We start from the raw sequence: 23,079 nt of genomic DNA on the forward strand, positions 1-23,079 counted from the left end.
TTGTCATGAGTGAGTCGAAATTTTATAACACTTTGTCTTTACATGTTAAAAAGCTACTATTTACGTGATATTATTAGCTGATGACAGTTTGACTTAATAATTCGACATTTAGCAAAGTGGCATGGGTAAAGCTTACGCACAACGGAATGTCCTTTGGATGCTGAGTTTATTTTTTTCACATGTTAATCATTGGCAGCAGGATGACGGTGTCCGGGGCGGCTATGATGACATGCCCTTTTCAAGGCGCACTGGCAAAAGGGTCTGTTTTCTTTCCTCTGCTGAAACATGCTGCTTGCAGCTTTCTTTCACTTACCTCTCTCTACCCCCTAACATTTTCACATCTCCCATTCTACAATCGCTTTTTCAGTTACACGGACCAGCAGTTTATCAGTTTTATAGACTGAACTGTGCTTCATCAAAGACAATGATCCCCCCCCCCCGTTATAGCCTTAACAGACTATTGGGGAAAGTTCCGTTCTCGAGCATCTATGAAGGGCGACACGGTACACGAGGGGGTGGGTGGCCAGCACCACGCCCTACCGACTTTATCTCCCAATGTAGCAATGTTTACACATCACACCAGGTACTCATTTGACGCCGAGTCCACCTAGGGGAGGCGCAAGACTGGTTCAGATAATTATCACCGATGATGTTGTCCGGGCATCGAACTCGTGTAGACGGGTTCATAGCGCAGCGCTAAACGCTACACGACCGCCCTGCAGCTTTCATGCCCCATAATATGTTCATGCATCCCAGTCGAGTCATTTTTTTTGTCTGTTGTTGTTGTTGTCGTATGCTCAAATCTTGTAACTAAATTTTAACCCACTTCCCAATTTAGTATCGACTGCAAACTTGGTATACTTATGTCATACTGATGACAATACTATATTCTATCATAAATAATGAAAAGTATATATTTTTAAACTATCTTTTTTTTACATGCCTTTTATTAACTCACTCTGTTGTTGTTGTCGTATCCTCAAATCTTGTAACTCAATTTTAACCCACTTCCCAATGTAGTATCGACTGCAAACTTGGTATACTTATGTCATACTGATGACAATACTATATTCTATAAAAAAAAAAATTAAACAATCTTTTTTATGTTATGTTTCACCTTGGGTCTAATTGTCCACGCTAAACTCACGTTGGATATAAATCACCACGGCCCCCTTACGTTATGGCAAGCCTCGGGGCCACTTCCTCGAGTCGTGGAGTTCTGCCATTACTCGTACGGTACATTTCATTAAAGCGTGTTTAAAAAAGTATTTTTAAATACTACTTATTCAGTTACACTGAGCATCAGCTTATCAGTTTTACAGAATCAACTGTGCTTTGTCGCACACTTCTACCGCATCCATCTCGGGCACATTGAATAGACTGTATATACCATTACACTTTTAGATGTGGTGTGCTCATTTTTGAGTGAATGCTGAATACATTTTACTGGTGTCTCACGCATATGAATTGTGATCGTTATGCGGACATGTAACTGTTTTAATTATTTTCAACAGACTTCCTCTCTTTACAGTGAGCCTTTGGCCCCTGCTCGAAGCTGCAGGGTCAGTGTCCAATCTTTGTTGATAATCTTTAACCCATGCAGTGAAAAGTGTCTTTGTTTTGTTTTATGGTGGTGACAAAGTAATTTATTTATCCTTAAATGAGGGTAGAGTTACTGTCCAAGCGAGCCTTTATCATATTCTTGGGTCTTTCGGTAAAGTCACGTGGATAGGTTCAAAGAAAATAATCAAAAACGTCCCTTTTCCTGAAGACGATCGCGTGCGTTGCGATCGAAACGTCGTAGTTTTCTGTTATTTTTGATTATTTTCTTTGAACCTATCTACGTGACTTTACCGAAAGACCAAATAAGATGAATTCCTGCAGTCACGAAAGCTTTAAGTCAAGATTTGAGCCTTTATCAGTTCCTAAATCACAACGTGTTAGTTTTTAATGATAATGTATCTTCCTTGTGATACGTATACTCATTCAAAGTCCTGGTGAGTTTAAAATATACGGTACTTTCTTTTATTTTGGTGGCACAGTTTGACCATGAAACTATTGCATTAAACGTTTTGGCTTGTTTGTATACGTAAATGGAAACTTATCTATTATCTTTGAAATTAGATTTTTTATGTTGATGAGTGTAATGTTTTGTCTTGTCCTGGTCAGAATCGGAACTATAAACAGGGCACAGTATAGATGCAATCATATATGTTGCCAGACTTCCTGCAGTGGTCCCATATGCAGCTACACTCAGAATTAAATATCTTGACTGGAGTACTGTATATATTTCCAAAGTAGGGGCAAGATTGCAGTACTGCAGAACATAATTTTCCTTTGCCACTATCTAGAAAATGCAGTAAGAATGCATTTCAAATGTTAAACTACAATACCGAATAGGTATTAAGGGGCCGTCCATAAATGACGTCACGCACCTAAGGGGGGGGGGGGTCAGACATTTGTGACGATGTGTGACGAGGGGGGGGGGGGGTGAGAAATGTGACGTCACATCAAAATGCGCAACTTTAAATAAATATATACAACACGTTCTACTTAATTAAATAGACTTTTTGATAAATGTTTTCTCCTACAACATCAGAGTGCAGCCGCACATTGAATACGCACCACAATGACACTAGTTTAAAGCGATTTGCAGCATGTTTTATTTTGGGGGGGGGGGGGCAGAGCTTTGTGACGTCACATTTGAGGGGGGGGTCTGGCTTTTTGTGACGCCGTGTGACGAAGGGGGGGGGGGTCCAAAATCGTCCAAAATCGCGTGACGTTATTTATGGACGGCCCCTAATGTGGCTCCATTTAAATTAGGGCCTCAGGACTGGATCAAAGATCACTGAGCATATGACCTCAGTGACATAGAAGTTACATGGACTGGTGATAATAGTTGGGAAACTGGTGGAGTGCCATAATGTCATGAGAACAGGACATTCAGGGGCTCATGGAATGAGCACAACTGTGTGTGTGTGTATATTGGCACCGGTGACCACTCTGTGTTGGACACATCTTCCCTGTAGACTTTGGGCTCAGAAGATATTCTGGGCAGTGCCCGTGGGTGGCGGGGCTCTTCCTCACGGGTCGTAAGTGCAGGCTGTTTGCTGTTTGTATTGCTTTAACAGTGTTTGCAGTGACTTTGACTAACCATGGCCACGTCTGAATCGACTAGCACTTCGCCAAGTCAGTGAAAATGCAACGACAAGTGAATCGCAATGCTTGAATATACTTTTCAGTCTTTGTTATTGTATCGGACCTTCATTCTTTTAATATGTTTTGCGTTGGTTATAAAGCGTGACTATGCATTTGCATCTTCTTGGTTCTTTCGGTAAAGTCACGTAGAAGGGAAATAATAAAATAATAAAAATAAAACACGATAAAATAATTTTAGTATGTTTTATTTTTATTATTTTAATAAAATAATTGTATTATGTTTTATTTGTATTATTTTATTATTTCCCTTCTACGTGACTTTACCGAAAGAACCAAGAAGATGAATCCCTGCAGTCACGAAAGCTTTAAATCGAAATTTATGCATTTGCAGTTTACATTTAGGATAATTCACTGTTAACGTTTCTACCACATTGATTCTGCCACATACTATTGTCTCTGAACAACGCACAGCATGGTCTACGATTGAGACCCTGCTTGGCAGTCGAATCATCGCATCATGCCTCTGGAATGTATTAAACGTGCATTGCTTCATGAGAAGTCAACAGTGTTATCCCGTGGAGAGAGCCATCCCCAACCATGGTCATGTCGAGTTTTCTTCACTGGTTCACGGCAACCAAAAGCATCGAAAGAGTTACCTCCCCATGTCCTGCTCGAGCGGCAGTAAGACAATGTGAATTGAACAGAATCAAGCAATGGCACTGTATGCGAGTGTAAAAAGGCCACACATATAAGCTTACATGTCGGTTCATTCAAAGACTATTTGTTTGGCATTTCAAGGATGTCCATGTGTTTGGTTTAGACAGCTGCCTAAGCTCCACTTGGCCAGCTATGTTCATTGGCCTTGAACTCGCTGAACCTGGCCTATGCTCCCCTCATGTATTGGGAATGGGTTCCATTGTTGCTGCTGTCGGAATGGTTAAGGGAAATGTGTCAATGCTCGTGAAAATTACAAGAGTTGCATTGGCAGCACAGGCCACAAAACGTCACAAGTTTTGTCTTGCGGATGACCTAATGAGAGAAAAAATTCAAAGCAGACGGGATAACTTTTTGGGCAGTACCCCTTTCATTAAAGAAGGGCCATTGTCGGAAATACTCTTTGGTTCTTTCGGTAAAGTCACGTAGATAGAAAATGAATAGATCACGACGTTAATAGATCACGATGTTTTGATCAAAACGTCGTAATCTATTAATTTTCTATCTACGATCGAAACGTCGTGATCTATTAATTTTCTACCTACGTGACTTTACCGAAAGAACCAAAGAGTATGGATTCCTGAAGTCACGAAAGCTTCAAATCAAGATTGTCTGAAATGTTAGCCTACCATTGTATTCAGTATATTTTTCAGTTAACAGGATATTAAAATGCCATTTTTTATTAAAATAGCTTAATGTTATTGGAAGATAAATAGGGTAAGTGCTATTTGAGCATTTAGCCACTTTTAAATACTATTTTAATTGATTGAAAGGCTGCAACAGTTACACTTTTTTTTATTCGTTTACCTCCTTCATGTGATATTAAGAGCTGTTAATTGTAATTTGGGCATGGCAAAGGGGTTATGTTCTATGTATCTTGGGTTGATGTTGTCTTAGGTGATTGGTGTTCTAAAATCTAAGTACTTCGTGGAGGTTGCTGTGTTTGTGAGTAAATGTGGACAAGCAGAGCAAGCCTTATACATAGCATACAGTGTGTGAATTCAAGGTATGCTTTATGCTCACCACGTACTATGAAAGTGAGCTATTGTTAATTTTTGTATTCGTTTTCACAGTGCTACAATTAATATCAGTTCACAGGCATTGAACACAGCTCTCGACAGCTTGCTTCAATTTCCCCTGTATAAATATCTTCTTCCACTAGCCTCATTAGTGTTGGACTGAACAAACTCTACCCCTATCCACTACTTAGCATATGTCAGGCTCACTTCTACTTAACACTATCTTACGCCTGACAGAGACTTATTTATCCAAAGTACGTGAATTTGTAATATTTACATTTTCAGATAACTATGCTGTTCATGATTACGGAAGCATCAACAATTCAACTTGCGATAATAAAGTACTTTGGCCTATCTGTGCCAAATAATATATGGCAACCCTGCACAGTGCATGTACATTGTTGAAGTGACTATTGGCTTAAAAGAATGGAATCCCCTGCATCGTTTACCTCCTTCACGTGCCCTTTAGGAGTGTCTTGTAAGTCGTTGCTTTGTTTGTAAAACTTCAGGCAGCAGAGGGTGTGTCCGGCTCTCGGCTCAGCTCTTTGGTCAATTCTCGTAGGGCCAGCCCAGCGGTGAGATGCCAACGTGTTCTCACAATCATACAGCAGCCAACGCTCCATTGTCCGTGGTCATGGGAGGAGTAGCTCGGATAAAATAAAATCATGGAAATAAGGCCAAACTTCATGGTGGCCAAGAAAACGTGTGTTGCTTACATGTCTTGTTTAGCGGGTGAAACAAAGAATGTTTCTTCCACCGACTAGTTTTGGCTGTAATTGCAAGAGTGAGTCACATCGGTTGAGTCACACGTTCGGAGGCAGATCATTAAACCAATGCAAGCAAAAACAACATTTTTTACAAGAACTGGCAATCTGCAAGGCGAATAATCCGCCCACGGATAATGGAGAGGAAGCTACCTGTAACGTGTTTTGTCTCGGTGTGTGGCGTAAATTTGGAGAGCATGCATGTGGAACCACTGATGGGGATATCAAAACAGTAGAGCTAACGGGACATTTATAAGCAGACCTTCACATTAATCGTACCACTCCTGCCGTAGCGAGATTGTTTACATGAGTGTAATGTGTGTTTAAAACATAATTGTGATTAATTGTTTTTGCTTTCTGGCTTGTAAGTATCAAACTATAACAATATGCTGCTGTTTACTGAAAAGAAAAAAAAACACCTTCATGTATCATACACGGTACTGTAGTCTAGGGTTATATATAGGACAATGTTTGGCATATGGTATTAATTTACAAGCTCATGTCCAAACACGATTATACTTGCGATATAGAATTTAGCCAAATGCAAGAAAATGATATGTGAGTTATGCTAAACAAGCTTCATTGTGTGAAATGTAATTAATGCATCGTTAAGATTCTTGGTTTAATAGGAAACAATTACATTGAATTGTTAATTTATTTTACTGCACTTGTTCCTTGTTAACATCATCTTGTAAATTACAATATTATAAATTATTTTTTGTAATCGCTTGAATGGCTGCTAGAACTGCCAATGGGCTTACATCGGGTCTAATTCCATGCAAACATTTGCGTGCTTATCTATAACCTAACTCAAATGTGTGTGAACGTATTCATTTCTGAGTGGGGATTTTTTTTCCGAGCCACTGCATCGTTCATGTGGGGATTCTGCTTACTCCACCGCTGCTGCAGTCTGCTGCTTTACACTCTCCTCCTGTGTTGCCCCTTTGCCGTATCCTCCTCCTCCGTCTCTTCCGCCTGCCGTGGTGGTTATCAGTCCTCTGATGATGAGGTGACGAGTGTACACTCACGGAAATCCACTCGCTCAGCCCGGGGCGTCACGGTGAGAGCCGGCCACCAATGCCACCTTTGACAATCCGACGAACACCGGGCAAACCGCGTTCATCAGCAGCTCTTTCATAAAGTCCCCGCAGCGTGTTGACACTTTATTAAACAAAGCACAGTAGCAGCACAAGCTAGTATCAGATAATCATTCTATTTTACAAGAGCTACTGTTTGTACATTATACTCATGATACATGCACTCGAAGAGTGTTGCGTGTAGGAATGCGTTATTTATTATTTATGAAAATTAATGTAACATCGTGTCACATTAGGACACCACTTTCCAACAATGGAGCAAACAAAACTGTACACATTACTGCGAAAAATGTGGAGAGACTTTCATCCAAACTGGATGCTTTAACATTTCCTTGTGGGAATGGTTGGTGTGATTCATTTGCTGTAACTCAGCTGCACATCGAATGTGTTAATGTCTGACTAAAATGAGAAAAATGATAAAAGTAAAAAAAAATACACGACACACAATCCACACAGCTATGAAATAATAGGATCTTGTGTTTAAAATAATACACACTAATATTTCCTAATTAACATGTGCAAACATTTGAATTATATAGGTGATATTTCAGACATCTGTGCATTGGTCAGTACAGTTTAAAACATGCTTTAATTGTGCAAACCTATGTCAATCCACCGCTATATGAGGGCTTTCCCATCCCATGCTATTTGTGGGGGTTGTTTGACCATACTGCACCACGCTGGTCAGTACGGGTTGGTTAATGCAGCGAGAGGGCAGGGGCCAGGATCAGTTTAGATATTGTCCCTGATGTTAGCCGTAGCCGGGAGTGGAATGCAAGCCACCAAGTTCAATGTTAGCTACATTTAATTTAGCATTAACCGAAAGATGTGCCGTTAGTAGGGTTAGGACATACGTATGCACATTTATCTCAGTGGTATTTTCATTCAGTTAAATATGCACATGTGCCCTTCTACACATATGCTAAACACGTGCACAAATGGCATGCCACCATGGAGTTTGTATATTAAGAACATATATTCCTGCAACATCTTTTGGTTTTCCTTTCATTTACATATTTAATGTCTCATTATTTTGGTGATAATAGATCTTTTAAAGAGTATTCTACTGTGTAAATGTTTATTTTTTTAATTCTACTGACACGGCTACCTTGTTCTTGTACCTGTAACTGCTTCTTTTCTTTTCTGTTTCCCTTTCCATCTTTCTTCATAAGTCGTCAAACCCACCATCACGGAAAGGCTCAATAGTGGACATCTACGGTTGCTCTTCTCGCAGAGGAAGTGCACTCTCTGATTTTGATGATGTTTCAATCCCTGAGCTGGCTAAAGTGAGTTTACTTGCACAGTTGGGAGTGTGAATTAAAATAGACGGACAGCTGGGATGCAAAGCTTTGGTTTTCTAACGCTAAAAACAGACTTGAATGTTGCCGTGGCTTTGCAGAAGCGTTTGCCAGAGATTGACCAACTGTTTTGAGTCACATCGTCTTGCTAACTTTGCTGGGGGAAAAAAAAACTGAAGGCATCGATATTGATATCATATGGCTCCTTGTTTGCCTCTGTTTTCAATTTAGTCGTAGTGCTGAAGTTGTGCACTGAAGATAAAGCTGCAGCTTCAGCATTTTATTCATTGCGCTGACCTCGATGACATAAACAAGCTGCCTAAATGCATTCCACAGGCAAGCTGGATCCCCAGTACACGGATCCCCTAAGGTTCTGCAACCACACGCATGTTGACTGACAACTTTTTTTTTTCCCCTTTTTTTTCCCCAGTACACTGATGATCACAGTGACAATGACCTCGCAGAAAACACAGGACGCGTAAGTATATTGACTTTGTTTATGGGAGCGCAACAAGTCATTAACTCATGTTTGACGTCCATATTTCAGCAAAACCCTGTTCATGGCTGTGATTCTACAGTGTAAGGAATATAATTTCACATAGCATCAAGTATACTGTCATGTCTCCATGGGCCTTACCTGGTAGAATAAAACTAGTTCATAGTTTTAGGTCATAGTTTAGGTGTGTGTTCCCTTGCAGTTTTTGCTTGCACCGGAGGCAAGTCAAGACTTGTTTCCACACTGCTGCCACCCTCAAAGGGTGTTAATTTATAACTCACTATTCAAGTTCACACACATCAATCAAATCGGCCACTTTGTGGTGCTATATTTACGGCAAAAGAGTGCATTTTAATTAAATATTGTGTAATGTAACCACAGCTGTAGCACAGCAGTCGGCTAGGGTGGCTGACACCTATAATATAGCAGTGGAGATAAAGGTTGGGCATTGAGGTGTCGTACCCTGGCTTGCCTTGTGATGCTGCCATGTAACCTGTGTGTTGTCTGTATGCTGCTTGCAGCCCTTGGCATCCCGGAGTGCTGTATCAGCCTTGTCCTCATCCAACTTGTCCTCCAAGCAGGGCAATGGAGACATTGGCTCTCTTGGAGATGTGGATGTCTCGACCAAGGTGAGGCGTCTCTTGCCCTTTGTCGCAGATATATCCAGCAGTCGCTGATAAAATACACTTGATATTAAGATGAATATCACTTGGGTTATCTTGTTCGACACTACTCTTTATAAATAAAATGTTCCAATTAATGCTCCTCAGTAATTATTCAACCTCTCACCTATTTGGAAAATAATATTTGTGTGTAGTGGCAGAGCCAAATTACCCATAACTCTAATAATTGCCAAAATTCTAGAATTGTCTCTATATTACTTTGGTGGGCCATATATCCTGTGTGTCCTTAAAAAAAAGCGATCACGAGTTTCAGTGGGATATCACCTGATAAAAAAAATGGCAATAGTTGATCATTTTAATGCAAGTAAAGCCTCTGCATGAGATTTTGGGTTATGCCGTGCGTTCGGCACAACGTCCAACATTCCGCACCGTGTCCTGGGAATGAAATGTACAACACGTCAAACATCGTGCTTAGCAACACGCAGTACAACCCGAAAACGCAACGGAGAGCCACACAGCGGATTTATAAAAAACCTTCTCAAGAGTATATTAATAAAATATGTAAAAATATCATAAACAGTGTGTACATATCTTCAGTGAAATACATCAAGTCTAGTCTTATGGTAGATTAATCAAACATTACAGAAAAGGCCAATGTCCCTAGTCATGTTTCTATATACATCTCTCTTGTGTCTTCGAGACCATCAGCACAAAGTCCCTTCATACCATTGTCGAGGTATTCATTGTGCGTAGACACCTTTTTACATCTGTATAATATTCCCCCGTCAGCGTTGTATTTTCTTCTCTTCCTTGTGTGGATGAACATTTGCTATACTGCAGTTGGTGTCACCGCTGTAGATACTTTGCTCTTCTGACAGGTGGCAGATTCTACGAACCCCCCCACCCCCACCTTCCCTACCCCTTGAGTGCTTCCCACACACGTGAATTCAACTAGTATACCGCAGAGACGATGTGTTGAAGCAGCGATGGGTTTCTTGTGCATTGGAAAGCCCGTCCCTAGGTCTGTCACTTCTTTCACGATTCATGTTTTCTTGAGACCTGGCTTCCATTTCTGCTCACTAGGATATCTATGAGCTAAAGGATCAATTACGCGATGTAGATTCCAGATACACGAAGGGCCTAAAAGAAATAAAGGTACTGGAAGCATGACGTGGAGATATACAATAAACTGAGGGTTTCCATGTGTTGTTTGATGCACTCACACAAGCGTCTGCCTTTTGAAAGCAACAAGACTTTAACTTAACTCGTAATCGCTGCATGTTGTGAAATAGTGTGTGGCTGTAAATGATTAATAAAACTAAAAGTTTGCATGTTATTTTTTAAAATAAATGTACTTTTGGTTTAAAAATGAGTAAGATTTTCACTCAACGTGTTTCAAGCTTGCATCCCTAATGATGTTGATTAACTTTCATTGTTCACATTCAATTGACTTAATTAAAAGCACCAGTCTGTTGTAAACACAGTGGACTGTATTATATTTCCCTCTGTGGGAACACGGTGAATGTTAAATTATTTGACAAGTGTAGCACCGAGAGAGCATGCTCAGAAAGTTGAACGTGATATTTCCATTCGTGTGAAAATGAGGCTCAAGAAAAATAACTTGCTGCATTTTGTCTTATTTTACTCATGTTATTGCGTGCATTCTCTTTGGCAGGAATCACTGTCAGAGGTCCAGGAAAAATTTAAAAAGGCTATGGTGACGAATGCACAGCTTGACAACGAGAAGTTTAATTTGATCTATCAGGTAAGAAAATACATTCTGTAGAATATGGGAACAAAGTAACATTCCTGCAAAAGAAACAGTTTGTACACAAATGTAAACCCTGAAGCAAGTTTTATGACATGTGCAAAATACAGTGCATATTCGTGAAGACTGGTCATACTTATAGATGCTGTTGTTAAAATTGAAAAAATGTTTCACTGTTTATAGTTATTTTACAGAGATGCAGTAATTAATGAAACTCATAATTGGCATACCTTTGTTAATCCACTGCTGGATGACGGCTTCCCCGCATCTGTTAATATTGTAGGTTGTTTAACTATACCTCACCATGCTGGACAATGCAACTTGGTGAATCGGGGGAGGGGCAGGTCTGATTCAGATAGATATCACTCGCTGTTGGTGTTATCCATGGCTGGGAATCAAACTCACCGCACTAAGTTGAAAGTGCAGTGTGTTAACCTCTGTGCTACCACTCCACCTGTTGTTCAGTAATACCAGTGAAATTGTCTCCAAGTTTTGGGTGCTGCCCATCATCTTTTGAGGGTCTTGAACCTCTGGTATAAATTCCCCACTCCTATCGTGGTGACCAGACCAGTCACCGTGGACGATACTTATTTGTATATATGTGCATTGAACTTCTTTAGCACTCTACGTAGCCAACCGTGATATCGGAGGTGCACATCATCCCGGCCATTTGATCAATGCCGGGATGATGTGCTGTGTAATATCACAATACAGTGAATACATGTGAGATACAATTCCATTCTACAGGTTCTCATAATTCGTAATCAAAATGTTGTTTTATTTGTCGATGAGAGGCACGACTGAGTGGGATGCATCAATCACCGTGTTACAGGTGGACACCCTGCGCGACAGCATGGAGGAGATGGAGGAGCAGATGGCGGAGCTCAGGCGCCAACACGAGGACAAATGCAAGGTACTTAGCGTTGCACTGTTGCGCAAATGTGTCCTCTCGGCTGTCAACCGAGCCAGCTCATCAGCAACCCTCAAACTGGTTCAAGCAGTGTGCATTTTGCTCTGGTGGTTGTAACATCATTGATTCACATGCATGTGTCTCTGTGTCATATGTGTACGCTTTTACTGCTACAGAAATGACCAGGTATTGAAAAATGTGGGATACAAATGTTTTGTTTCATAATTGATTACCAGATTCAGAGAGCATTGTTTGACCCCAAGATTCATACTTGTAAATAAATCACCAATGTAACATTTCTCATTCTGTAATTACTTGGTTTCCCATAGACTGTGCCGATGTGAATGACTTGTAGGTTTAACATTCTTGACTCGGTCTTATGTGCGTATTTGTATTGCAGCAGTTGTTAAACTAGACTGCACGGCAGATGCTTTGCACCCATGAAGTTAAACCCAAACCATCTATACAGCTTCTAGTATCATCACCCGCAGTTATGTTGAAGCAATGAGCTTTTAAGTGACAACCTACTGAATATATCACACAGCTTGCAAGTTACATTGACAGCACACCATATTCAGCTATGAATATATGTGTGGGGATTTTTGAGCCACAGTAATTTTGTGCACTCCCCAAAGGTTCAGCCGAGTACTTTTAAAATGATGTTTATTATTCAACTTATTGATTTAAGCCCTCCTGTAAACAGTCACATAGCAAGACATGCTAATTGAATGTTTATGGGGAGCTTATATCGGTATCGAACCCCACGGTCAATTACATATTCAGGCATAAATAAACCATGAAGAGCTTTGGGTTGTGTATTTTGGTAATCGCCAATTTTCAAATGTGTGTTGCATTGCCAAGTAAAATATTGCTAGATTTGTTTGTATATTTCTAGGTAGCAAAATAACGAGGATAATGTAATGTGAAACAGATTTTCCTCGTAACTATCATCTGAAACGCACGTCACAGCTGAGTTGATGTTAGACAGATGTTTTTAAAGAGCACGCTTTGCTATTGACTCTGAGCAGTTCTCTTTGTTGGACCATGTGTAATGGCAAAGGCAAACACATGTGCGCACTTCAGATGGTCATTGCAACTTATTTCAAATAAGAATAAAACACAAGTGCACTTCGCCACTAGGACTGTTGGCATCAAGTGGTCTGATTGATACGGCTCATATTACAACTTTGATATTTCCTGCAAAGTGCTGCATCTGCTGTCATGCAAACTTTAAAAAACACCCTTTGACCCCATTGGCAGTGGCAAGCCATGGTGTTCTGTTGTTGTGTTGCCCAAGAATATTGCCAAAAATATAATTACAAAAACGTTGCCCAAGAATATTTTCAAAATTGTAATTACAAAAATATTTATTTTTTGTAATTAATATTTTGTAATTAAGGTTCCATATGTCTATTTTGCAAAGGTTAGGGATATTTTTTGATTTTTCTCATTAAATATTTGGATTACAATAACACGAATATGAAAACCCAGACTTGTGGAGTTTGTGATTTCAGAGCAGAAGACAAATATCACCCATGTTTAGTTTGGTATATGATGTATTTAACAATACACATTGGTTTTATATAGGTGCTTGAATATATCTGAAGTGAGATGTTTTCAACTGTTGTTTATTTTTGATATTCCCAGGACCTGGAGAGACAAAAGCATGCGCAAAGTGTGCTGCAGTACAAATATGACGAACTGCAAGAGGGCCTCAAGCAGAGGGATGCACTCATAGAGGTGAGCAGTTGGTAGCAGCAATTTTCAGCACTCCCCTGGGCCCAAATTAGTGTCAAACTGCCACTTAGGAGTTTGTGCACAAACTCCACCGGGTAGTTATGGCAACTGTCAGAAAATCAAAAGCTTTTCGTTTTTTGCGAGTCATGCCATTATGCTCGTGTTCACAATTACTGGAAGCAGGCTTTACCGCAGTAATTGTATTTTTAAGTATCATTGCAATTGTTTTGTTATATGGGAATATAGTTACGTAAATAGTAACATAAACAAATTATAACTGACATTTTCAATACACGAGATACTAATTTCTGAAAATTCCAAAGCATATAACTGGGCTAACCTGCCGAAAAGCAGAATGGGTAGAGATGTTTTATTGCATTATCCTGTGCGACCTTGATATGTCCTCTACAGTCATTAGTAAACCTCACAATAGGTAACATTTAATTATTCTATCTCGATGGCATGCCTGAAAATCATCAAGGAATTAAGTCAATTAAAATGTGCAAATAATCACCTCATATGTGATTGATTTGTAAAGCGTTTGTAATTACTGTAGTCTGCCAGGTTACCCTAGTGAATGCCAAGCATAGCATCAATCCATGTGCTATTGGCGACCCAGCGCTAGTGAGCATGGAAATATCATGTTTGTATTGTGTGGCATGCATGTATTTGCACTGCATTTGGTGTACAAAACGTGTGGAAGTACATGAATGAGTGCATTGATTACCTAATTATGTCAACGTCTGTTTACGTTGAACATTCTGATACTTGTAAATATAGCTTGTGGTGATAATCGATACATTCATTTGTTGACACCATCTAATATCTGTAGACTATGACTCCACTCCATTTGAATGAGTGCGATACACAATGGCAATATGGGTTATGTGCCTTGCGGGTGCATGGACTTGTTCTCAATTAAAGTACATGTATGGAATAGAGGTCAGAGTGCTGGGCTGACAACTATGAGGACCTCCGTTTCAATCCACAAAGCCATCTGTGATTAAACTCTCGCTCGGTCCTCAAGTGTAGTTGAGTTGACAGTCGCAAAAAAAATAAAAATAAATCTGTTTGTGGTCATTCAACAATCTCATGACAGGGTACATGGGAAATTATTACCTCTACTGTGTAAAGGGTAAAAAAACGTGAAGGATTTTTTCAGAAATTCTGTGAAAGATATCTTGCGCAGCAATTTTCTGACACACTGCAAGATATCTGAATGGATTCATCAAAGGCGAATTTGTACTGTTACTAATTGCTATGGCCTCCCAGGTTGATATCGCCATTAAGTAAAACAGCTGCTGTTTGGGATTACCAGCAGTAGGAAGACAAATGATCAGTAATAGCCAAGCCACTGCTATATATGCCGGGTGCCAAGCAATAATATATTTTTTTTAGAGAAAGAGCACATCCTCCCAAGGTCTAACCAAGTTTAAAAAAGTAAAATCATTGTTTATTTGTTTTGCAATTGGATAAGTTGCATTATTTGTTGGTATCACATTCACCGCGGTCAGCACCCTCAATTGCAAACTTGGATGCCTCCATGCTGGTAAGTTTACAATATATTGAGCCTTTTAACGAATACACAGGACATACCTGTTAGAATTAGCGTATGATATTCTTTTTCATCCGGCCTCTGCCATTTCTACTTTCGTTTCTACCAAATGCTTTTTCTCCTTTGCCTTCTCCTCACGCTTTCAGGAAATTAAAACACTGCAGCGTAAAGAAGAATCATATGTGCGGGAGGTAAATGATCTCCAGGAAGCAATTGGGTGGAAAGAAAAGAAGATAGGGGTATGTGAACATGTCGGTGTGTGTACAGCACATACCTTTAAATTAAGTAGGAAGGACATACACCAGTATTGTTTGTAGGGATACCATTACATTTTAAGAAATATTTAAGCAACTACGAAAGTAAAACTGGACAAGAATGTAATGCATATTCAAATTGTGCATGCATAGTTATTACTGGACTCTTGAAAAGATAGCAGCTGCGCCATACTTTACCCCCTTTTGCCTGCTGTCCTTTGCACTGTGTTTAAACTGTACGCTCCTTTGAACTGGATTGCTCTCGTCTGTTTTTCTCACTGCTGCCTTTCTTCTATTCTTGTAACTCCTGTTCCCCGTAATGGGGGCCAGGCTCTTGAAAGGCAAAAGGTACACTTTGAGTGTATCATGAATGAAAGAGATGAACTCAGGCAACAAGTCACTCAACTTAAAGAAGAGTTGAAAAAGGTATGAGAGCACTCAACTTGCTTTGAGACTGCACTGTTAGTGGAATATAGTATATACATGAAACAAGTCAACTGCAAAGATTCCGTCAACCAGCAGAGGAAGTGATTAGACTTTCCATTCTACCAGAGCAGCGGTGCATATTATAACATACAACTCAGCTTGTGTTAATCTGCATTCAAACAGGATGCTTGCCTCAAGACTCTTTTGCCACTGTACAGTTCAAATGTTTTAAGTAAAATGTGTGACTATTCTACTCATTATTATGACCAATATACCTAAATGGCTACCATCTGTAGATGAAACGGCACAACCCAGGTGTATCTCTGTACGAGTGCCACATGTAGAAAGTGGTCACGTGGCTTATCGTGGTCAGAGCCAGACCAGCTGGGATCCTACACTCAAAATGTTGGCTCCGACCCAAGACTGTGTCTCACTCTGTCGCAAGTCACCAATGGCTGTTCAATATAGGTTGTGTATATTTGCTTTGTATTAGCGTACCGCAGTTGAGGGCTAAGTTTGTACGTGCATCTCATCATGGGACCTCCTTTGCCAGTACCAAATGAAGTATGTGTAGCAGCATATCGATATGGTATGATAGTAATGTGGCAAAATATTCCCCACACAGCTTGAAGGTGATTATAGATAATATTATTAAAGTGGCACCAGGAGAAGTTATGTATTGTCTTCTGGGATTCCCAATATGGTTTAATTCGAATGACTGCAGGAAATTACTAGACTGGAAACTTCATAAGTTAGCACCTGTACCAAGATAATACGAAAAAAGGGAAATTTAATGGATTAATATATATGAAAGACATGTCACCCTTAGAATTGCATGGATGTAAATAGATACTAGTGTGACTTACCTTCTTCTGCATTACATTTGGAAGATGCTAATGTTGTGACATTGTCTAGTAACAGGAATCATTCAAATGCGTTAAATCAATGCAGCATTATAGTTTTTCCATTGCAACCACATTGTCTTCATGATCTTGTTAAGAAAAGAAAGTCCACTTTTCATATTTGTGGCATAAGTCATTCAAAGTTTGAACATGAGTTTAAACTCAAAGGCATACTGGGTCCGCCCACAGGTTTGGCAGCATGTAAAAGTATTAAAACTGTTTTTATTTTACCAGTTAAGGCCCACTGAGCTATATTAATCTTTTTCAGAAGCGAACTGGCCACAATTAATAGCTCAACGAAGTAGCCTATCATGTGGAAATGTATAACAGCAAGATACTCGAAACGCATGTTTCTAAATGTGGTGGGAAAAACTGGAGGAGCTGAAGAAAAATCCACACGACCACGCGGAGAGAAGCACCGCAAACCCCAAATATCATACAGATACAGGGCATCAGGGTCGGGATCGAACCCACGACCTGTGTATAGCAGACGTGGTAGTTAGCATCTTGCCACCGTGGTGCGTGTGCGTACGTGGTGTGCTGGCAATGCGGGCACGGTTGCGTGACTTTGCACGCGGCGTTTCCTGTGCCATGCAGAAGCACGGGCTGGTGATGGTTCCGGAGGGGGAGGTGAACGGGGAGGTGGGGCCGGACGGGGAGCCGCTTGCCGGCGGCGGGGCGGTGACCCTGGTGTCGCGGCAGGCTGCACAGCTGCTCGAGGGTGCGGGGGATGGGCCGCTTGGTGAGACGTCATCTTGATCCACTCGCTGCCTGGTGACATTGCCTCGTCATCATTGTCACCCAGTCGTGTTCTACCCACTGCTGGATTAAGGCCTCCCTACCACGACATTGTGATCCTCATTATCACTCGTCGTGGTCTCGCGATGCCACAATCCAACGCTTCCTCCCGCACCACGCTACCGCACACGGGCACAATGCATCGCCCTCGGCTCTTCTCCACTATTACTCAGAATCAGAATCTTTATTGAGACTAGAGGAATCCGATGAGCTATGAAGCCCTTTTCACAGATGTCCACTAGACTCACATCTCCTCACATGCACATTTGAATTGTTAAATTTTTTTTCAAGATATGCTCAATTAAAAAGGATTAGGGCCACTCACTTTACAGTACTGTTGGATTAAATGCACCATATTTCTCTTCATTTAGTGCATGCTATTTACAAATGTTTATATTTCATGCTAAAAGATGATACAATTTTACAGTTTTTAATAAGATGATGTTGCCACGTATTTTAGGTTGCGTGTAACAGCAAGAGTGGTCATCCCTTGGATAGGTTGTCTTTTTAACTTCAGTAATGTGGATTTTTCACAATTGGCTCACAACTCCCCACATGCACATTTGATTTGTTTTCAGTTTTTCAAGACATTCATAATATTGTTTTTGGTGATTTTTAGTACTTGCAGTTGTGATTACTGTTGCTGTGCTGTAATTTTAAGAAATTACTTTAAACTTCGATGTAAAAAACATTCTCGACGAACAGGTAAAGGTGGTCTGGTTGCGGTGATGGGTGTGTTAGTAAGCACATCTCCACAACTCGTTTACGTCATTGTAAAGGTTATTGTGAACTTGAAGGCATACTCTCAAGTAATATTTTTTTCTTTTAAGTAAATACTGACGTTGGCAAAATGAAGTGCTTTACGTCCCATATATAACTTTAAACTTGACGAAAGGCAAGCCATGTTTATCAAATTGTCGCGTTGACAAACTCAACATTTTATATTGTGCATATAGCGTATAATGTAACATCAGAGTAGCTTGTGAGACGACAAATAATATTGCAAGATCATAGGAAATGCAAATATTCACAAGCCATAGTATATTTCTATTTGGTTGATAACAAGTTGAAGGAAGTCTATTTTTTTTACTTCTGTCAAGGACTGTACGTGGTTGACCATACCCCTCAGTTGCCAAGAAGCCCTCACCAATTGGACACACCCAATTTTAAAGTTTAATGTATACTTTACATCATTGCCTGGTTTGTTCTACACTGATGCCATCTAGTGGCCAAGTAATACAGGCTGGGTCTATCCTGAATTTTAGTGATAACTTTGTTGAACTATAGATTATATTTGCAATAGTTAAGCAGATGACAAAATATAGGGTGATCTGAGTCTTTGGAAAAATAGTACGTATTCACCAGCTTTCATCCGTTTAGTATATTTATGCTTTATATGGTTCACATTTATTCGTGTGTGTGTGTGTGTGCGTGCAATTATAGCTGTGTTAACATACGCTATTCAAAATCGTACATTCAAGTATTGTTGTGGATTTGATTTCTCCTATTCAGACATAAGGTTGAAGAGGCTGGTTGAAGACAAGGAATCACTTGTAGAGCAGGTGATTGCTATTCCCAGGCTACACACACTGAAGATGTGAAGTAACACATTCCTGCGGAGGGAGCTGGTAGGAACGTTGGGTTGCTCGGTCAATGTCCAGGGTCAACGGCGGCGTGGTGTATTCCGCAAATATGGCCGACTGTGAGGGCGGGCACAAGCCGGCGTGAGTAGGTTAAACGTTGAGTTTTATAAGGGCACCACGGGGTGACCAGCCCCTCCCCACCCAGCCCCACCCCTCCCACCCCCCCACACAGCCCCACCCTCCCCACCCAGCCCCTCCCCACCCAGCCCCTCCCCACCCTCCCCACCCAGCCCCACCCTCCCCACCCAGCCCCTCCCCACCTTCCCCACCCCACCCAGCCCCTCCCTGCACGACGGACGGATGGACACAATAATCCCCTGTGGGCTGGTGTAACCAGGAGGTTCCTACCAGTATTAATAACTTGCATCCCCTATCCATCCACTGCTGCACGACGACCTTCCCACGAGGTGTCAGTAGTGGATGTCATTTGACCATACTCACCACACTGGTCGGTACGCGTTGATGAAGTGGAGACCCAGAACAAATCTAAATACTATACACCATTGATGTTAGCTGTGATCGGGAATTTAAGTCCAATTTCCGAGTCTGAAGATGTTGCTCTACTTAATATCGCATTGCTTCAGATGTCATTTCATTTGTTTTTTTAGTGTACTTTTTGGGTAAATGTAGTGATTGTTTCAATTTTGGTTCTATGTGAATATTTCCTGTGGCACAGGTGAAGAGCCTGAAGATTCAGCTAGAAGAAACCAAACAGAAATCGGGAAAATCGGATAGCGACCCCACAGAAAACGGCATGGATGGTATCGAGACACAAAGTAAGCACACAACTCCTTCATGGCTTCACGGCCAAAAGTATGGTATTACTTAATAAACACATTTCTTGTTTAACATATTTGTATTTAATACAGCTCACTTTTTACCAAGCATATACAGCCATCTGGTAATGAGAACGTTACCACTGCATGCTGTTTACATAAGCCTTTACCATTCCGATGACGTACGTATACAGAAGAAAAAACTAAAATAACTTTATCGGTACCGAGGCTCCCACAAGGCCATGTGGGAAGGCATGTAACACAGTTTGGTGCCAGCTATCATGGGGTGTGGTTGTGTCCCTACAGTTATCTGCGGTGAGTACAATGTCTTTAAAAACAACGGCGCTATGTTTCTCCAAATAAAATTAATCCTAACCGCTTGCACATTCCAAGATTCATTGGTGAACAGGACCCACCCTATAGCTTGCAGACATCTCAACGGGAAAGGATTAATAGTAAATGTTAATGCTCCAGACATCATTTGCAAGATAAAAAAGCGTTGTGCCTATGGAATGAACCAAATGTTCACATCAATACAAAAACATTTTAAAATGAACCATGCTGATCTTGGCATTTGTTAAAACGAGCTACAATTCTTCTGACATCCAGAATTTATAAAGCATTTAATATGTAACTACATTTTATACTGCCAGTATGTTATCTATGATCAAGTCACCCTGAATGCACTTGTTCTCATCATATCCCAGAAGTTCAGTGCGATTAAGCCTGGATAGTGCTTGGATGGGTAATGGACCATGCACGAACAGGTTGTCATTGGGCTTGTGGGGTGTAGTGGGCAGTAGATGGCAGTGCAGCAGCATCGATTGTTGTGCTATAGTTCTATTGTTCCCTATCTGTGCTGACTTCACCATCCCACAATATTCAGCACGTGAGGAGGCACTCATCCAGCTCTGGATATTTTATCTACATATGTAATGGCAATCTAATCAACTTGGGCCTTTTTGGTGGCATTATAGAGGAGTGTGTATTGCATTAGGTTTCATTATGTGACTGCATAGTGCGTGTTGTCTTTGTTTTCCCTCAGGAGATGTAACCAGACAACTCAGTGAGCACAAGTTTAAGCTTTCAAAAGCGGAACAGGACATCACAGCATTGGAACAAAGTGTAAGCTTTCGCATTATTTTGGCCCATCTTTTCAAGTTGAAGTGTTTTTTCGTTTTGCTTTTTGTGTGAACTCAAGTGCCAAACACCAGATTTTAAACAGAGACGTGCACACATGCGCATGCATCTGTGTTTGCAGATAGCTCGCCTGGAAGGTCAAGTTGCACGTTACAAAACTGCTTCGGAGAATGCAGAGAAAGTTGAAGATGAGCTTAAAGCAGAAAAGCGTAAACTGCAAAGAGAGGTAAGGGAAATGTACAGATAAGACATTGCTGTTGGAGGAGGATGGCTGTGGTGGTGTTAATGGTGTTCATAGCATTTGCACATTATTGTGTGTTATCGGCACACCATTTCTGCTTATACTTGCCACTGTTTTCTTTGCAGCTGAGGTCAGCACAGGACCGTGTGGAAGAGCTGGAGATCACCAATAGTCAGCTTACAAAGCGGCTGGAGAAGATAAAGTCCACCAGAAATGTGGTCCTTCCTCAGGAATAATGATGCACGCTATCCTCTTCCAAGCAAAGCAACGTTGCATCGATTGGATTTACTATTGTTCTGACTGCCTTTTTTGCTACTGCTTTAGTTCACTTCCGCAATGCCTCATTAATTTGTTAAAGCCTCCCCGTGTCTTTTCAGGGGTCACTGTTCCCCGTTGAACACAGATTGTGGATTATCATGTTCACGCTTTCATTTATTTGTTGTTGTTTTGGATGATGTGTGGCAATCAGATTGAAACCGAATGGCTTATAGTTTGCCCAACATTACAGTTGTTGGTGACATGAAGCCAATAACGATACGTTCAAACGTATAACATCCTTTTTGCGTTCACGAAGTGTACAACTGTTCTTTAAGCTTATCAAAACTGGTGTGTTGAAACACTTATATACCATTCATTCGCAGGATTTGGTAGGCATACATTTTTCAGGGCATGTGTCAATTAACTTTGCAAGGAAATATATTACGAACGATACAGTGAAATGTTGCACAGGTCCTTTTCAGTCTTAACTTTTGCTCATTTTTTTTTTTATATGCTGTGGCCTCGCAAGCTGAATTTGTTTCGTCTTGCGCTCCGGGTCTCCCAAATGGAGGGGGGAAGACCATGCATTTTTTTCTGAAATGTCCATGCTAAAACATGTGCAGGTGTTTCAAAAACTAAATGTCCCTGACAGTAACATCTTTAATATGCATATGCACTGATCAAAGTTACTTTACTGTTGCAGGTCTATAAAGCTAAAGTTAATTGTGCCTTTTTTTAACGAGTAAAGACATTTTAATTTAATATGCATAGTATCATGCACAGTGATAGGTTCACGTGTTTTCTTTATGAACGCTGCAAAAAGTCCGCAGTACAAATTATTTGTAGCACGACTATCAACAGAAAGCATATCCTTTTGCGCTGACACGAGTAGCATATTCTCTCTTTCTCTTCACTCGTAGGAATGGTACAGCAACAGTTCAGTGCTCAAGCATCCACCGTGTATATAGTAAAAACTAAAATCCAAGAACGAGTTGTTGCATCTGTGAGGCATCTCAACATTTATCTCATGGTTTATGCCTAAAGCCAAATAAGCATTTATTGTCAATCATAATGGGCGTTCATGTTTAATGAACGCTCATTTATGATTATTGTCCTAAAATGTTAATTCTTTTGTTGGGGTTTGGTTTTAAGGGTGATATGCAAAATGTGTGGAATGATGTGCTTCATGCGATGTTAAGAACTGCTTTCAGTGTATTTTTATTTCTGGAAAGAAAATGCAATCCAATCAATTCTCTTGTCTCCTTATTTTTCACGTCTCATTTTGATGTGAAAGAGTGGTGTTTAAAGTGCTCTTAATCTGGGCGATGTAGTTTTTTTTTATAAGCTCACGATGAAATGTGTTCAGTTGCGTTTAATTCCGCATTTGGAAGTTTAAAGTGCTTTTGATTTGGATGATGTAGTTTTTTTTTTATAAGCTCACGATGAAATGTGTTCATTTGCGTTTAATTCCGCATCTGGAAGTTTTGTGAAAGAGTTTCCG

At 40.5% G+C, this 23,079-nt stretch overlaps 1 protein-coding gene across 10 annotated transcripts in view; it reads left to right on the forward strand.

Moving 5' to 3' along the window:
* LRRFIP2 (LRR binding FLII interacting protein 2) overlaps nt 1-22,824 on the forward strand; it is a 49,931-nt gene extending 27,107 nt beyond the window's left edge. For 4 of the 10 annotated variants that reach the window (XM_078608883.1, XM_078608893.1, XM_078608900.1 and 1 more), the window contains 17 exons: nt 197-259; nt 1,515-1,562; nt 3,030-3,092; nt 5,402-5,467; nt 6,651-6,716; nt 7,926-8,039; nt 8,482-8,529; nt 9,069-9,176; nt 10,846-10,935; nt 11,771-11,851; nt 13,496-13,588; nt 17,320-17,464; nt 19,033-19,082; nt 19,840-19,939; nt 20,985-21,064; nt 21,201-21,305; nt 21,446-22,824. In XM_078608883.1, the coding sequence (XP_078465009.1) occupies nt 197-259; nt 1,515-1,562; nt 3,030-3,092; nt 5,402-5,467; nt 6,651-6,716; nt 7,926-8,039; nt 8,482-8,529; nt 9,069-9,176; nt 10,846-10,935; nt 11,771-11,851; nt 13,496-13,588; nt 17,320-17,464; nt 19,033-19,082; nt 19,840-19,939; nt 20,985-21,064; nt 21,201-21,305; nt 21,446-21,556 (1,431 nt within the window). In that variant the 3' untranslated portion in view covers nt 21,557-22,824. Of the gene's footprint in view, nt 1-196; nt 260-1,514; nt 1,563-3,029; nt 3,093-5,401; nt 5,468-6,650; nt 6,717-7,925; nt 8,040-8,481; nt 8,530-9,068; nt 9,177-10,845; nt 10,936-11,770; nt 11,852-13,495; nt 13,589-15,286; nt 15,380-15,724; nt 15,969-17,319; nt 17,465-19,032; nt 19,083-19,839; nt 19,940-20,984; nt 21,065-21,200; nt 21,306-21,445 lie in introns of those variants that run through there. The other 6 variants (XM_078608953.1, XM_078608963.1, XM_078608917.1 and 3 more) reach the window with 5 other exon arrangements.
* The last annotated feature ends 255 nt before the right edge of the window (nt 22,825-23,079 follow it).

This window comes from Lampetra planeri, chromosome 2 (assembly GCF_965212315.1).
Source record: "Lampetra planeri chromosome 2, kcLamPlan1.2.h2, whole genome shotgun sequence".
In the NCBI taxonomy this organism is placed as follows: Eukaryota; Metazoa; Chordata; class Hyperoartia; order Petromyzontiformes; family Petromyzontidae; genus Lampetra; species Lampetra planeri.